A 16,183-nucleotide genomic window follows, 5' to 3' on the forward strand; every position below is an offset into this window, starting at 1 on the left:
AGTTGCTTTTTCCTCAACTTTTTCTGAAAATATGGTTTATCTCAATGTTTTTTTAGGCGGCATGGCGGGGGAGTGATTAGCACACTTGGTTTAATTGAAGACTCGAAATTGCATACTGTGACTTGATCGTTGTCTTTTGTGAAACATCTGCAGTTCTTCTCTCTTACACCTGAGGGCAGCATTCAACGTTTTATAACCCCTAAACTGATTGTCCCCTTACGGCTCGCCGTAGTTGCCGGGTAGTGGAGGTCAGGCGTGCTCCTGAACCAACTGCGAAATGCTATAGAATCGCCTTAAACGTGAATTCCGTTGCCCAAAAAATCATGGCGCATAACAGTTGGCTACTTTAAAAAATGCATTTGCATTAAGCTTAAAAAAAAGTGTTCGCTGTGACGTAGCGCTCGAAGAACGACACCAAAAAGCGACCGTCCGTTTTGTCCTACAAAGGCGCCCAGTTTGACAGGCGCTGGGCCTGACGTAAGACAAACTACTGAAGGAGTGACAGCCAACGAGGGGACTTCATGAAGCAATCGAGTATCCCTAATACTGGAGAAAGGCTCGTTTAAACATGAGGAAGGACGTGAGGATACTGCTTGTTGGGGAACGTAAGTAGCGAGTGTCTTCAATGTGGCTCGGCTGCAAAGCGCTTTATCCGCTTATACTGTGTGCTAGCGAGGAGGCTAGTGGCTAGCTAGTCCTGCAGTAGCACAGTGTGTTGCGCGACAACATGAAAAAAAGAGCTATAAAAGTCATTATTCCTGTTCATTCCACTATTAAACTGGATGAGATCACTCATATTGCAGTAAAGTGGGAAATAGACTTCCGTACCACAACATTCGGGAATATATATTAGGAACTGTGATTTGCAAATAAATTGGGCAGCTCAATCAAAAGTGCTGAGTTTCAATGTTTATCATAAATGACATGTAAAAGGCGTGCGGTGCATCCGTTTTTGATGGATGCGTTTCTTATCTGTACAGCCAAGGTGGGAAAGACGTCACTGATCATGTCTCTGGTCAGCGAGGAGTTTCCTGATGAGGTGATGGTTATCCATGCAAACGTTGATTCAATAAATGGTTACCTTGTTGCCAGTTGACGCAAGTGGTTGTTTTCAATGTGTCAGGTTCCTCTGCGAGCTGAGGAGATCACCATCCCGGCAGACGTCACCCCAGAGAGGGTCCCCACACACATTGTTGACTACTCAGGTACTGAAAGAGTTCTGAGCACATCTGCCTCACAGTTTTGTAGTTGCGGGTGGGGGTTGAATTCAGGCTGTGGCTTTCCTATTGGACTTTTTATGTTTTCCGCATGCTGACTCTGCATGTGTGAGTGTGAGTGGTTGTTTGATTCTATGTGCCCTGCGATAAGCATTTCAGGTTGTACCCTGACTCTAATCCAAAGTTAGCTCGCACAGGCCGCCATTCTATTTATTGAGGTTAAGCCGTACAGAAAATGGAAGGATGGATGTCCCCAGCATGTTTTGCACCAAAGCAATATTTAAGTTTCTCTGTCTGACTTGCCGCCAATCTATTTGGACCACTAGTTTTACAACATTGGATTGGATAAACTTTGTCATTTCTTCCCTCTCAACACCAAATATGTCATCACAACATTGATTCAACTATTAACTTTTTTTGTTTGTTTGCATCTTATAGAGGCAGAGCAGTCGGAGGAGCAACTATATCAAGAAATATCTAAAGTAGGTTTCGTTACTATTCGTTCCTATTTTGATGTTTCAATAATTGTCAGTGTTTTTTTTTCCTCCATAAATGAGAAGCTAATATTGGACTATTCCCCCTTTCAGGCAAATGTCATCTGCATAGTGTACTCGGTGAACAACAAGAAGTCAATTGAAAAGGTGAGCAAAATTCCTACTGTGGCTGCTGTTGATTTAGCCAGCGTGTGTCTCCAACAATGGAATTGCATTGTATGAGGTATCCGACGGGAGCCATGCGAGTGTATTTGTTTGTCGTGAGTGTTCAACGTTGTGCTGTCCCTCTCCCAGGTGACAAGCCATTGGATTCCCCTCATCAATGACCGAATAGACAAAGACAGCAGGTGTGTGTTGTATTTATCCTGACAGTCACTTCATTTGGGCCGATTATTATAATTATATATAAATATTATAATTATAATTAAGGCGGCCCGGTAGTCCAGTGGTTAGCACATCGGCTTCACAGTGCAGAGGTACTGGGTTCGATTCCAGCTCCGGCCTCCCTGTGTGGAGTTTGCATGTTCTCCCCGGGCCTGCGTGGGTTTTCTCCGGGTGCTCCGGTTTCCTCCCACATTCCAAAAACATGCATGGCAGGCTGATTGAACACTCTAAAAATTGTCCCTAGGTGTGAGTGTGAGCGTGGATGGTTGTTCGTCTATGTGTGCCCTGTGATTGGCTGGCAACCAATTCAGGGTGTCCCCCGCCTACTGCCCGAAGACAGCTGGGATAGGCTCCAGCAGCCCCCCGCGACCCTAGTGAGGATCAAGCGGCTCGGAAGATGAATGAATGAATAATTATAATTATATAGTATATTATATAGGTATTATAGTTACATCGTATACATTCACGTTTTAAATTGTGGCCAGTGGCCTTTATGTTTTAGGATGGTCGCGTTTTGGCGCTTACGTAGTACTTCTTTTGGTAGGGTACCCCTGATCCTCGTGGGCAACAAGTCAGACCTGGTGGAGCACAGCAGCATGGAGACCATCCTGCCTATCATGAATCAATACCAGGACATAGAGACGTGCGTCGAGGTAAGATAACGTGACCGGACTGCTGCGTACGAAGACCCTCTCACTTAAATGTTAAGTACAAGGGGGTCCTCGGTGTACAACGGAGGTCCTTAAGACCCATCTATGCTCTTGTTTCTTCATAGTGCTCTGCCAAAAATCTGAAGAACATCTCGGAGCTCTTCTACTATGCTCAAAAAGCCGTTCTCCACCCAACGGGACCGCTGTACTGCCCTGAAGAAAAGGAGGTGAGAATTGTGGCTGAAGACTGGACACTGCCCCCCGACGCTGATATTTTGTTCTCAAATTTGACATGCCAAGCGCAGAGAGCCTAACGTGTTTTCGTATCTAACGTGTCGTAACAGCTGAAGCCTTCTTGTATAAAGGCTTTAACTCGAATCTTTAAAGTGTCCGACCTGGACAATGACGGCATCTTGAATGACAACGAGCTCAACTTCTTCCAGGTAGTATTTGATCATCAGGTCATATTTCTGATCAAATATTGCAATTCTGTGCATGACCTCGATCCAAATGGGCATCACGTCGTGTTCCGAATTTGCTCCATCGTTGTGATTAGCCTTTGATTTTTTTTTGTAGCGAACGTGTTTCAACACGCCACTGGCGTCCCAGGCCTTAGAAGACGTTAAAAATGTCGTCAGAAGAAACATGGCCGACGGCGTCAAAGATAACGGTCTCACACTAAAAGGTCAGATATGGTTCCCGTTCCGTCCCGTCTATTGTGATCAGACAAAATTTGCGATGGCTCCGTTTGCAGAGTTTTCCTTCGCTTTTAGGCTTCTTGTTCCTGCACACCCTCTTCATACAGCGCGGCCGGCATGAGACCACCTGGACTGTGCTGAGGAGGTTTGGTTACGACGACGACCTGGATCTCACGCAGGAATATCTGTTCCCTGTGTAAGTGCTGGAAAATATGAAACTTGCAATTCCTTTGAAGCAGCTTTTGTCATTTTTGAGTGATTGAGGTTCATCTTTGTCCCTCTTCCAGAGTCAAGATCCCTCCTGACTGCACCACAGAGCTAAACCACAATGCTTACCTCTTTCTCCAGAGTGTCTTTGACAAACACGACAAAGTGAGTGCTCAGATTGACCGCGTGGCCCAAACCTTAAAGTGTGACTTGCCGTTATTTCACAAACGTCTCACAAATGACTACCCTGCGCTCGGCTTTGTGTGTTTGTGCGTTCAGGACAGGGATTGCGCACTGTCGCCCGAGGAGGTGAAGGACCTGTTCAAAGTATTTCCCTACATGCCGTGGGGTCCGGATGTCAACCACACGGTGTGCACAAATGAACAGGGATGGATCACATACCAGGGATACCTCTCCCAGTGGACGTGAGTTTACAAATGCTTTACTTGCGTAACTGGACCCCAAAAAAACCAAAAAACTTTGGGTCCAATTGCCATGCAGGTTAACGACATATTTGGATGTCCAGCGGAGTTTGGAGTACTTGGGTTACCTTGGATACTCCATCATCTATGAGCAGGAGTCCCAAGCAGCTGCTATCACAGGTAACGATGCAAAAAAATTATGTGCTGGGACCGCTTTTTATTTGTAAATTTATTTATTGTTAATGTGACAAAAAAAATGTGTGCTGGATTTTTTTTCTTTTTTTTTGTTTTAGTTTTTTTTGAATGTGACAAAATGAAAAGCATTCTCACCGACTTATTCCTCGTCTTGGTTGTCAGTGACGCGCAACAAACGCATCGATCTGCAGAAGAAACAGACCCAGCGCAGCGTCTTCCGCTGCAACGTCCTCGGCGCCCGAGCCAGCGGCAAGAGCGGCTTCTTGCAGGCTTTCCTCGGAAAGAACCTTCAGGTTTGTTGGTGTACACGCGCCAGCGCGGTTGCAATCCGCTCGCAATTGTCGGTTAGATGAGCAACTGAAATCGTAGAGGGAGAAACGGGTTATGTGTCATACCAAGCAGAAATGCCACCCCCGCCCCCAACGCATCCATAACTTCACAGCGAGGGTCCACACCACAGTGATTATTGCTTTATTTGTTTGGTTGACAAGAACAGTCCGTTGCAATTAACGGGAAGATGACTCCGTGGAGCAGAACAAATGAATTAAAGCGGCTTAAAGGCCACCAGCTCGGGATCGAGTCATCTGTCATTGTTTCTAATGGGCTTGTTTTTTTTTTTTTTTGTCACCATAGCGACAGAGGCGGATTAGAGAAGACCACAAGTCCCTGTACGCCATCAGCACAACTTACGTGTACGGTCAAGAGAAGTACCTGCTGGTAGGTGATTTTTAACTAATAATATAAATAGCGGGGGGGGGGGGGGTGAATTTCATGAGTGGGCCTTTTGTGGGAATATGGTTGAAGCTGTTTGAAAATTTTGTGTTTTCATGACCAGAAGGGAGGTCTCGAATGGTGCTACTTCTGGATTTAACACACACACACACACAAAAGCATTGTATGATTGGATGCAGGCGTGGTAAAACGTACACTAGCTTAAAAAATATGGTTGCATACATGCACGCTAGCGTATATTTTTAAAAAAGCAGCAAGAGCAAAACTGAGTTTGGTTGTACTCTATTGAATTATTTAACAATGTACTCATGGTATTTTTTATTTTTTTTAATCAATCCTCATCCTGACATCCATCAAAGTCCTAATCTTCTCTCATGGTCATGAAAATACGCTATCAATGTTCTGCTACAAAGGTGTCTTCAGTATCGTAAATTTCAAAAGGGCCCAAGAGTGAAGACGACCATTTTTTTTTTAAACAAAATGTCCTTCCAGCTCCATGAGATGATGCCAGATTTTGACTTCATGTCAGAGGCGGACCTCGCTTGTGATGTAGTCTGCCTGGTCTATGACGTCAACAATCCGCATTCTTTTGAATACTGCGCCAAAATGTTCAAGGTAAACGCACTCGGTTTTGCACTTTTAGAACGCCTGGAAAGTGGACCTGTTTTAGTTTGAGTTCATCCTTCCACACCTGCTCGAAATTCTACAACCCAGGGAGACCTTTAAAAAAAATGTATTTATTGAAACCCTCGTAGCTTGTCCGTGATTTAGCAGGAAGTAATTTCACCAAACTCTTTTTTTTTTTTCTGCGTGTGCGGCAGCAATACTTCATTGACAGCAAGACGCCGTGCGTGGTGATTGCCGCCAAGTCGGACCTACACGAAGTGCGGCAACAATACAGCCTTTCACCGCACGAGTTTTGCCGCAAACACAAGCTCCACCCGCCCCAGCCGTTCACGTGCAACACCATTGACGCCCCCAGCAAGGACCTCTACACGAGGATCACCACCATGGCCATGTACCCGTCAGTATTGAACCCCCCCCGCCCCCATTTAAATTTTTATTTTTTTAATAAGCTCTCTGGTTGCCTCTTTTCCACCGCTCCCAACTTTTCATTGATCATATTACGTGACACATTCAAATGCTTCAATGATGAGTTCAACTCGAAGACCATTTGTTCTTTTTATTTGTGTTAATTTAGTGCGTTTCAAAGCCGCCAGAGCTCAGACCTGACGTCTTCAATAGACTTTGCAGATCTTACAAGGGTGTCTTAACTCCTTGAAAGCACTCTGATCCGATTGGCTTTTTCAAACAGATCAACCAGCGCTAAGGCGGCCAAGCCCTTGAAATCTCATTTTAGCTTTCCAGAAATTGTGTTGTCTGAACTCTGGGGGCAATTAAAAACCACTTTGCTCAGCAGAGCTTGAAACACCGTCCAGCCAACTAACGCTCTTACTTACCTCGAGTCAATCTTGCTACTGATTATTAACTCATTGTTACTTAAGACAACCAACACAGACCCTATTGAGTTTGCTGTTCAGGCATTTTTTGTCCGCCCCGCCCCAAAAAATGAACATGAATGCAACAAGTACGACAGGGCGCATACCTTTCCCATGGTACAGTAAGGCGTTTTCAGATGGGAAAAAATGACCATGTATAGTAAGGCGTTTTTAGCCCAAAAAAAACGACCATGTATATATAGTAAGGCGTTTTTTGGCCGAAAATAACGACCATGTATAGTAAGGCGTTTTTAGCCCATTTTTAGCCGAAAAAAACGACCATGTATAGTAACGCAGTTTTTGGCCCAAAAAAAACGACCATGTATAGTATGGCGTTTTGAGCCGAAAAAAAACGACTATGTATAGTAAGTCGTTTTTAGCCAAAAAAAACGACCATGTATAAGGCGTTTTTTGGCCGAAAATAACGACCCTGTATAGTAAGGCGTTTTTAGCCCATTTTTAGCTGAAAAAAACCCAACCATGTATAGTAAGGCGTTTTTGGACGGAAAAAACGACCATGTATAGTAAGGCGTTTTTAGCAAAAAAAAAAACAACCATGTATAGTAAGGCGTTTTTGACCAAAAATAACGACCATATGTATAGTCAGGCGTTTTTAGCCCCAAAAAAACGACCATGTATAGTAAGGTGTTTTTAGCCGAAAAAAAACGACCATGTATAGTAAGGCGTTTTTAGCCGAAAAAAACGACCATGAAGAGTAAGGCATTTTTAGTCGAAAAAAATGACCATGTACAGTAAGGCGTTTTTGGGTGAAAATAACAACCATGTTTAGTAAGGCGTTTTTAGCCAAAAAAAACGACCATGTATATAGTAAGGCGTTTTTAGCCCCCCAAAAAACGACGTTTTTATCCGAAAAAAACGACCATGTATATATAGTAAGGCGTTTTTCGCGGAAAAATACGACCATGTATGGTAAGACGTTTTTATCTGAGAAAAACGACCATGTTTAGTAAGGCGTTTTTAGCCAAAAAAAACAACCACGTATAGTAAGGCGTTTTTTAGCCGAAAAAAAAACGACCATGTATAGTAAGGCGTTTTTAGCAAAAAAAACAACCATGTATAGTAAGGCGTTTTTGACTGAAAAACACGACCATGTATAGTAAGGCGTTTTTAGCCGAAAAAAAACAACCATGTATAGTAAGGCGTTTTTTGTGTCTCAAACCCCCCCCCTCCTCCCGCAGCCACGCCCGTCTCCGCTGCATGTGCGCCTGCAACAAATGCACCTATTGCCTGTGTCAGAACATCCTCAAGATGGAGTTGCTGCGCAGCATTAAGGCCCATCTGCGTAGGGTCGTTCGCAACAGGTTCATACGTAGTCCTATCCCGTGTTTTGGCATCGTCGCACTCCATCCCCTGTGTAGTTGTGGAAGCAGCTGCAGTTCCGTCATGGCAGCTCTTATAGATGCCCTTGTAGTGCGTGCTTCAGAGACTAGTGCTGAATGTGTCTTTAGGAGGCATGTTGTGGAGGTTTTACTGCAGCAATGTGGACTGTGTTCAGCACACAAGACTGAATCCGTGTGAGTATGAATGAGACTTGAATGCTCTGTCCGAGTTGTGTTCGAAAGGTTCCTAGGATGGCTCTCACAAAAAGTCACCGTATTAATGATTAGAAAATGCTTTGGTTCAAATAAAGGCTTTCTCATTTTCACCTGGTTCCGTTTTCACCAGGCACATGGCGCAAGCAGACCTGAAGAACTCCACGTTCTGGCTGCGGGCCAGCGTGGGGGCCACCGTGTTCGCCGTGCTGGGCTTCGCCATGTACAAAGCGCTTCTCAAACAACGGTGATGAGACGCTTGCATCCTCAACGCCCGTGATTCTTTTTTCCTGTCCGTCACCCGAAAGACTGACCGACCAATCAATCGGGTTACGGCCCGCTTGATATCCTGCCCCCCCCAGCCTCATTCATCGTCGTAAGAAACCATTTTGTATGCATTTAATCATGAAGTATCAATCCTCTCGTTTTTTTTTTGTTGTCTTTATGGTTTTTGTTTCGTTCTTTTGAGCAGGAGTAAAATGCAACTTGTGAATGCCTAATAGTCAATTCTCAAACGCCGACACTGTGTCAGTGTTTGTGTTTAGTTTCTCCTCAGGTCAAGTCGAGGCAGCCACAAAAGGGACGCGAGTGTGTTCATAGATGTGTATATGCAGTATATTATGGATGTAGTTCTGAGGGGTTTTTAGCAATGACCAGGGTGGCCTCTTTTTTTGCCTCATTTAGTTGCGTCTAAAAAAAAACCAACAAAAAACTTCACCATCACTCATGGATGTCATGCAGCCATTTTTGATTTAATTTATTAACGCGTCAACCTGTTTTTTTTTGTTGAGTTCACATGCTACAAATATATTTTTCATGTATTTTTGTATTTAGTGCGATCAAAGCTATTTCCTTGCTGTTTTTAACGTGTATTTGTTTTCAACCTGAGCTTTACTTCTCATTTGGTAGATTAACCCATTACTACACCATTTCAGCAGCCAAATGTTTGCCCTTCCAATCTGCCACAACTTTTTGAGTTCATGGGTCAAATGGCGGCTAATTTAACAAGCAAAGAAATGGTTTTAACTATCTAATAAATCACATTTACACTCATTGATGTTTGTTTTGTCTCGTGGATTACATGAATTGTTTATTGCACATCTATCCATAATTTACATCTCATAGTTTAGATTCACAGTCAGTACAACATAATCACTTTTCCACAATTGAACTAGTGCAATGTCCTAAAAGCTTTCACTGGTTTATTTTATATCTGCTCAACTGTAACTACTTGGATTTTTTTTTTCCCCTTCCCAAAAAAGGACATTGAGAAAAAAAGCACTTCCAACTCCCAACAGCGATTACATGCAAGTTTAAATAGTAGGGTGACATTTTAAATATAAACATCTGAGCACTATCAAGCCATCATCAGGAAAGAAACTAAAAATAGGCTTAGCTGTGGCTTTTTTTTAACCCCCCCCAATACACACGCAAAGCCAAGTGGTTTCCACTGGATATTAAATAAGCTAAAAAAAATCTTGATCGTCGAGGGATTTTGACAAAATCGTGTCACAGCAACTTGATGAAACCTTGGAACTCTTCTAAATTTGTCTTCTTTAAATTTAGCCACAGTTCTTGTTAAAATCAGACTATCTGAGCCAGTTTTGTCATCCAACTACATGATAATGTAAAATTTTGGGGGACGCACTGTCTATTAGTAGTTTGTTAAATCATCTGCATCAGTTAGTCCACATCGCAATTAAAAATAGTTCAGTTTAAAAAAATAGATTTTAGTATTTGAATGTTTGTCAGTTATGTTAGTGTTTTGTTATGCACATCCTACTTTACAACCATATTTTGAGATTCACGTTCTTATGTCACAATCACAAGCAGATTAAATATCAATTATATATACCGTGTACTGTATATGATACAACTTCATTTTCCCCTGCTCCCAAAATGTATTTAAAAAGTAAGGTAACAACAAAAGGAAGTATTCAAGTGTCAGAATGGCATTCAGGCCTGCGACTGCTCCCTGAGGAACTCCTCGAGGACGGCGATGATGCGGCAGGCGTCGGGCAGGTCGCTGTGCTCGGACCGGGCGTTCTGCAGGAGCACGTCGCCGTTGCCGCAGCCCTGCAGGAACTGGCAGCAGCGAAACAAAGCGTAGTGGCTCATCTCGGCCTGACGCACGAAACGCTTCAGGCTGTTCATGTCCTGGATGGCCTGTGAAGACAGGAGAGTCAAGAGCGTCGAGGCGGGAGTCCCGAAGACATAACCGGTGTGTGTTCTCCCACCTTGAGTTTGAAGTTCTCCAGGATCTGTCTGAGGAGGAAGGGGTTGGCCCGTTCTGCGGCGTTCAAAAACGCACGACTCCAGTCCTCACAGAAGCGGTTACTGACTGCGCAACACAAAATATACACGACGATATAATACCATTGATACGCTTGACGCGTCGGGATGACTGACCGGTGTTGGCGAAGGTGGGCGGCGTGACGGAGCAGTCGACTGTCAGATGGGAGTGCACGTCCTCCGACATGGCCTTGCAGAGGGAGGCTGCCGTGGTGTCTTGCTGCGACAGGCCCTGCAAGCTGGCTGCTTTGATGAACCTGCGCGGTCACGGCGCACTCCCATCAGTACTCGCGTTACTACAAACACCAATACCGAGGAAAACCAAATCCTCTCACCGGGACACGTCCGTCTTTGTCCTGTCGTCCGCATTGGTGACCTCCACGTGATGGTGATTCAGAGCCTGGAGAAAGAGCCCAGTGTAAGCACAACTACTGCCATCTAGTGACGAGTGGTGATATCGCAACTTATCAAGACAGCCGACCCCTCCACTCACGGATGCACACATTGGCAGATGAAGCGTAACACTCACGGCATGCAGCAGGAAGCTGATGTTGCTCTGCACCAGTTGCACCACGCGGTGAATGTGCATGACGGACTCTTCGTACCAGCGGCTCAGATAGGGACGCAGCTCCGTCTCCAGGTTTTGCAGCTGTCGCGCACATATGCAAAAATCGAGTCGATTCAACGTCATATATGACGCTGGAAGAATCGCTCAAATGACTTGGAGCTCTTTCCGTACCTCGGGCGTTTGCAGACTGCTGCGCAAGCCTTGAACGTACTTATCAAGTTCTAGTCTATATGTGCACCCAGTCAAGGACCACAGCAGGATGAGTGTGGATGTGACATGCCCAAAAAGAAAAAAAAAAGGATATAAGTTGAGTCCTTTTTCTGAGCCTCCCAAGAAGCAGATGACGTGTCCGTTACCGTCGGCATCAGGTTGCTCTGGAGATCGTTCTTGCTCCAGGAGGCAACAGTAGCAGCCCACTGCCTGCTCTGGAAGGCTGCAAAGAGAGACAGCAGAGGGCATGTTAACAAAGTACACATTATTAAATATTGAATTCTTCTTAGCATCACCTGAGCTCCACAGTGGCGATGTTGCCCATGCCTCCGAGCAGGGCTCCTTTGCTCAGCCTCCTGGAGATGTACGTGCGAAGCTCGGGTTCCGCCTCTGCGGGTAGGCTGCTGTCAATCAAAGTCAAGCTGGAGGGCGGAAGGCACAGTGGTCAGTACGGCTACGCGCAGCCATGGGCTATGAAGAACACGGGAAGCCACTGAACAGGAAGCAAATGGAGAAAGCTACACAAACACAGATACAGCATTTAAATTATGACCTGCATCAAGGGTGGGTAACCTTTTGACTTCTTTATTTTTATTATTTTGTTAATCAGTGATGTCGAAAAGCAAATATATATATATATATATATTAGTAGTTAGCTTCTTTTCACAAAAAGCTTTTTTAGGGGTGGGGGGGCAGAAACCGGTGGTTGAGTGAAACCATTTCATGTTGCCGATTACTAAAGAACAGAAAAAGCGAGAAAGAAACTTTTTCTGGGAAAAGAAGAGAGTCTATTCTTTTTTGGAGGTAAATTGGACTGGCCCATATTCCCGAAGTTGCCCAACCCTTGTGGTTGTCCATGGAAATCATTTGTTTTCATAGCAGACATCACATCTTGCAGGTGATTGATTAGGCGACGCCGGAAGGCGATGATCACTGAGGAAGTGAAAATGCAATGAAAAACAGATGCAATGTTGCTTCCTATGGCAGCCTGCGGATGTGCACCAAAAAGTGAGAGAAGAAAGCGAGAAGGCGGCGGCCGGCGCGGGGCACAACAGCTCCTGGGTTACCTAAAGTCCTCCTGACTGGTTGTGGAATCTGCGCGTCTCTGGTTCCAAGCCACATTTTCCTCAGTGGCCTCCGATCTATGACAATACGCACTTCCATCATTACCTGCTTACTGTATCATTGCACACGTGGTGCTTCCAGATAAGGGAGGAATACAATGTCAAGTAAAAATGTCACTTAAAACACCTAGTAGATTACATAGATACAAGGGAAATTTTATAAGAATAAACAATTCTTATCGGGACCAAATACAAAAATAAGTTACCTCGTGCCTTCGTATAGATAAATGGCATAATAGCAGTTCAGCTGAGTCTTTTGGCCGTACGCAGCAATTTCCTCGCTTTCGAAGTCATCTTTCTCCTCCACGTCAATGGAATCTTGGAATGACGACGTCTGGGATGTAAACATGGTCGGGACGATGCACAGAGAAAGCTAGCAGCCGCCTACGCAAGCGTTAGCCAGTGGTTTTTAAGTATCGTTGACGCCTGGTTGGACCGCTGAGGTCTTTTACGGAAGAAAAATGAGATATATGATGCAGCCCTATTGCAAATTATTATGGAAGGTGCAAGTATGGCTTGCTATTCTGTATGCGTAAAACATGTGCGTCCTCAAATGAGTCCGACCGCAACAAATTGTATCAAATCTCACAGGTTCCTACATATGACAGTAATTTAGCGACTCAAGTCGCCGAAATTATATTGTACAGTATATCATTACGATATGTAAATTAAATTTTGTTCTCAAACCCACTTTTAAAATATATTTTTAAAACTGGCTTCCGATTTCTAAAGTAGTTCTCAATTCGTTCCACGTATGTGAGGCGATCATACACCTGCTGTATGTGGGTCCAGTCATAAAGCCCCCCTGAGAAACCATAGCTACGATAAAAACAGTTTGACATAACTGCACTTGGTGGCAGGAAGTACGGTTTTATCACCTGTTCTTCACTCAACAGAAGAGCATGATTATTTTAGTCTATGCATATGCTGTTGTGCTTGTATGTTCTGGCAACGACTAAACAGAGCCATGACAAACGCACGAAATGACAATTGCATAGCAGTTTATTGCATTATGATTGTGCAAATTCATCCAACTGCAAAACTTCACATATGACAGCTGCATGCCATACAAGACCAATGACTCTTCCACATCAGTCATGCAGTTGTAGCCCCACCTGCTGGAGTCGGTTGGTTGCTGCACTGCTTGGCCCCGATGCGAGTGGACGGCAACAACATTCTCACGATAAAAATCAAACCAATGAGACAGTTGTAAAAAGAACTATTTATTATATAGGCCACCTTGTTGCTGGTCTACGTTTTTGGGCAGAATCACAAGAGGGCCTAGAACAATAACATCACACATCTTGGCACCTGAAAGAGAATGAAATCCTGTAAAATTGCAGCATTGAAATTGTTACAGAGGCTCCTTGAGGGTCTTACCGGGAGGCTTCAGATGTTCGGAGGAGTATTGTGTGCAGGTGGTGTCACAGCAACGACACACGTCAGGGCTCCCATCTATGTTTTCCCATCTGATGAAGAAATGCAGCGAGTTCCCACAAATTCATCAGAGAGGATGTTTACGTGCCTTGGTGTATGACCTATTAAATGCTGCGGTGTCCATTACAGCTACCATTTGAGGAACTTTAGCAAGAACATTGAAGTTAAAAAAAAAAGTCCAAGTTGTCACCTTGAATGCATATAAGTGCAGGCCTTGTCCGCTCCGTTGCTCCTCCACATTTCAGAGGTGGCTTTTAGCATGCATGTTAGAAAGAGCTGGAAAAGGAGTGGGGGCGGCAAAAGTTGAAAGAATCCATTATGAAACTGCAGTCAGTGGCCCGTCAGCAACTCTCACCGTGTTTCTTTCATCCCCGTTAAACAGGAAAGCGTCCAGCTGCAGCTGGAGAAGGTCCGGCCTCACTCTGGACAGGAAGCGCGCTCTTGATCCCCGCTGTTTTGAGTCCGCGAGACACCTGTGGGACAAACGGCCGCGACCTCAGCGAATCTAGATGCAAAAAAAATATATATTTTTTAAAACCTTTTTGCATCGTACCCGTTATTTTCAATGAGGAAGTATCGTGGCACTGATGCCGCCTCTGGGCTCAGAGTTGCCACACAGCTGTCAATGAAGAGCCGTCTCTGTTCCGGGCCATAATTGGTATAGGACGCTTCCAGGTTGAGCACGTCTCCAAGATAGAAGACGTTTGACAGCCTCAGGCTTGTCCAGTTATCTACAATACATACAAACATGAACACACGAATTCAACATGCAAGCACATGCAAACGCACACCACGTTATACACGAAGCCACCAATGTTCTCCCTTACCGGACATCAGCCTCAGGGAGAAGGGCGAGGTCTTCGGAGACGCAGTGACAAACTGAAGTGGCAAGCGAGCTTGACTGCTCACAATGTGTGTCCTGTACAAACACAGGATATTCTTACAAAAACAGAACACATTTTTGTTCTACCATTGACAACTTGGGAATACATAACATTGCGGCGAATGTCAACTGCAGAAACTTTAGGCCAGCAGTAGGAATTTGGAGGGCCGTTGATGGACTGAATTCTCAGTCCAGTAATTAAATCAGGTGAAAACATTTTAATTCTAGTCTCAAGCCTACAACTATTCATACACTTGGTCAATGTTACTTTTTGTAGTGGCAGGACACAGGAACAACCATTTGGGTCTTCCTTGTGATGCCATGACTGGGAGGAGGCGAGAAGGTCAGTTGGTTCGAGTAGATCAACGAGTCGTCAGATATCTGCAGATGAAAAAGGTTTGCTTTACAAATTAGGCGACTGGCACCCAATTACTATTCACGGCTTTTGTGGGAAGTAGTTTTTTTTTTTGCACAGTGGCTACAACATTGCCTGCAGACCTTTTTGTGGCAACTTGAGTGGCTGGTGGCACTTGTCAAGGCTCTCTGTTACAAACTCCTACTTGTTGGATTTTCATATAGGATGAACTGGAGAAAAGGCTGTTAAATGTGATTGTTTTAAGAGTATTGCAAGTTGAGGGGTTCATTGTTCATGAATTTATGGCTCTACGTTAAGAACGGGCAAAAAGCGATGGATTCCGTTTGAACGCAGCTTTATTTCCAAACGTCTGCACTGGAGGACGATCGAGAACATAACTTCCGGCAACAACAATCACTTCCTGCTTTCCCTGACTTAAATAGCCAATCAGAAGCTATCAACATAAAAACATGTCTAAGCAATTTAGGTAATCTTAACATAAATATGATGCTCAAAAATAAAATTATCATAACACTATAGAATACTCTTGTATTAATCTTTAGAGTTCACGTTTAAAAAGGACGTGCTTAAATGAATTTCTGTAACGCCATCAAAATAGCCCGCCCCCATCTGGCCCACAGCGGGATACTCACTGACAGCTGGGTGCCGCAGTGCTGGAGTCCAGCCTTGATGACCACCTCAGAGTCATCAGCACGTTCGGCCTGGCATTGTCTGAAGCCGGAATACTCAACACCACCCAGGAAAAGCCCCCCAGGAGACACTATCGATGCATACGCGTCAGCCTTGACCTGTATGATCATTAACGTCGGTGTGCATGTCACACGCACAGGGGGCGAGAACACACTGGTTTGGATTTCGGTTCCGTCCTCACTATCACCGATAACAACAGAGGACTTGTACTCCCTTCCATCTTTGTCGATCATGGGTCCGTCCTTCAAAGTCCGAATGGCGAGGGACATTGGCAGGAAAAGCGACAAACAGAAGTACACCAGCATTGTGTTCCTCACTAACATGTTAAGACAAACACAAGCGATCATACCCCAGCGCGGTAACACCATTCGCCTGTTGGCTGGACTACCATGGAAGTGCAACCAATCGGGTCACCTGGGTAAGGCGGCTGTGAGCAATTAAATACTGATTTGATCACCCTCGATTGGCTGGCAACAATTTCCAGGCAGTCCCCCACCCGTGCCCGAATTCAGCTTGGATGACTTAAATATTAACGGCCTCACAATTAGCCTC

At 44.6% G+C, this 16,183-nt stretch overlaps 3 protein-coding genes across 4 annotated transcripts; 1 reads left to right on the plus strand and 2 right to left on the minus strand.

The window, feature by feature from the left end:
- Positions 1–209: 209 nt before the first annotated feature.
- LOC127590451 (mitochondrial Rho GTPase 1-A) lies at positions 210–9,104 on the plus strand. 2 transcript variants are annotated; one of them, XM_052049996.1, is made up of 20 exons: positions 210–605; positions 981–1,039; positions 1,124–1,205; positions 1,656–1,699; positions 1,805–1,858; positions 2,006–2,058; positions 2,640–2,748; positions 2,871–2,972; positions 3,090–3,188; positions 3,322–3,430; positions 3,519–3,639; positions 3,731–3,815; positions 3,930–4,075; positions 4,152–4,252; positions 4,430–4,560; positions 4,901–4,984; positions 5,492–5,614; positions 5,821–6,023; positions 7,698–7,820; positions 8,185–9,104. In XM_052049996.1, the coding sequence occupies exons 1-20, from the start codon at positions 569–571 to the stop codon at positions 8,300–8,302; spliced, it is 1,983 nt and encodes a 660-aa protein (XP_051905956.1). In that variant the 5' UTR covers positions 210–568; the 3' UTR covers positions 8,303–9,104. The 2 variants fall into 2 exon arrangements, with proteins under 2 accessions (XP_051905956.1, XP_051905957.1); XM_052049997.1 differs by lacking the exon at positions 7,698–7,820.
- c17h17orf75 (chromosome 17 C17orf75 homolog) lies at positions 9,105–12,812 on the minus strand. The gene is made up of 10 exons (XM_052049998.1): positions 12,452–12,812; positions 12,189–12,263; positions 11,418–11,543; positions 11,212–11,344; positions 11,083–11,139; positions 10,873–10,992; positions 10,679–10,743; positions 10,461–10,600; positions 10,289–10,392; positions 9,105–10,217 (listed from the first exon to the last, which is right to left on the minus strand). The coding sequence occupies exons 1-10, from the start codon at positions 12,592–12,594 to the stop codon at positions 10,008–10,010; spliced, it is 1,173 nt and encodes a 390-aa protein (XP_051905958.1). The 5' UTR covers positions 12,595–12,812; the 3' UTR covers positions 9,105–10,007.
- A 417-nt stretch (positions 12,813–13,229) lies between these two features.
- On the minus strand, positions 13,230–16,057 carry LOC127589253 (zona pellucida sperm-binding protein 3-like). The gene is made up of 8 exons (XM_052048345.1): positions 15,574–16,057; positions 14,834–14,946; positions 14,510–14,601; positions 14,236–14,413; positions 14,038–14,155; positions 13,873–13,958; positions 13,626–13,714; positions 13,230–13,556 (listed from the first exon to the last, which is right to left on the minus strand). The coding sequence occupies exons 1-8, from the start codon at positions 15,997–15,999 to the stop codon at positions 13,465–13,467; spliced, it is 1,194 nt and encodes a 397-aa protein (XP_051904305.1). The 5' UTR covers positions 16,000–16,057; the 3' UTR covers positions 13,230–13,464.
- Positions 16,058–16,183: the final 126 nt, after the last annotated feature.

This window comes from Hippocampus zosterae, chromosome 17 (genome assembly GCF_025434085.1).
Source record: "Hippocampus zosterae strain Florida chromosome 17, ASM2543408v3, whole genome shotgun sequence".
NCBI lineage: Eukaryota > Metazoa > Chordata > Actinopteri > Syngnathiformes > Syngnathidae > Hippocampus > Hippocampus zosterae.

Bases quoted from the DNA above. Each gene is read 5' to 3' on its own strand.
- LOC127590451 (XM_052049996.1), top strand. From the start codon at position 569: ATGAGGAAGGACGTGAGGATACTGCTTGTTGGGGAAC. The intron at 3,431-3,518 runs GTCAGATATGGT...CTTCGCTTTTAG, and splicing joins TAACGGTCTCACACTAAAAG to GCTTCTTGTTCCTGCACACC. The intron at 4,076-4,151 runs GTGAGTTTACAA...ATTGCCATGCAG, and splicing joins GGATACCTCTCCCAGTGGAC to GTTAACGACATATTTGGATG.
- c17h17orf75 (XM_052049998.1), bottom strand. From the start codon at position 12,594: ATGTTTACATCCCAGACGTCGTCATTCCAAGATTCCATTGACGTGGAG. The intron at 11,544-12,188 runs GTAACCCAGGAG...TCCGCCCTCCAG, and splicing joins ACCAGTCAGGAGGACTTTAG to CTTGACTTTGATTGACAGCA. The intron at 11,140-11,211 runs CCTTTTTTTTTT...GGGTGCACATAT, and splicing joins AAAAAGGACTCAACTTATAT to AGACTAGAACTTGATAAGTA.
- LOC127589253 (XM_052048345.1), bottom strand. From the start codon at position 15,999: ATGGTGTTACCGCGCTGGGGTATGATCGCTTGTGTTTGTCTTAACATG. The intron at 14,414-14,509 runs GTAAGGGAGAAC...TATGTATTGTAG, and splicing joins CTCCCTGAGGCTGATGTCCG to ATAACTGGACAAGCCTGAGG. The intron at 13,715-13,872 runs GTGACAACTTGG...TTTCTTCATCAG, and splicing joins TGCACTTATATGCATTCAAG to ATGGGAAAACATAGATGGGA.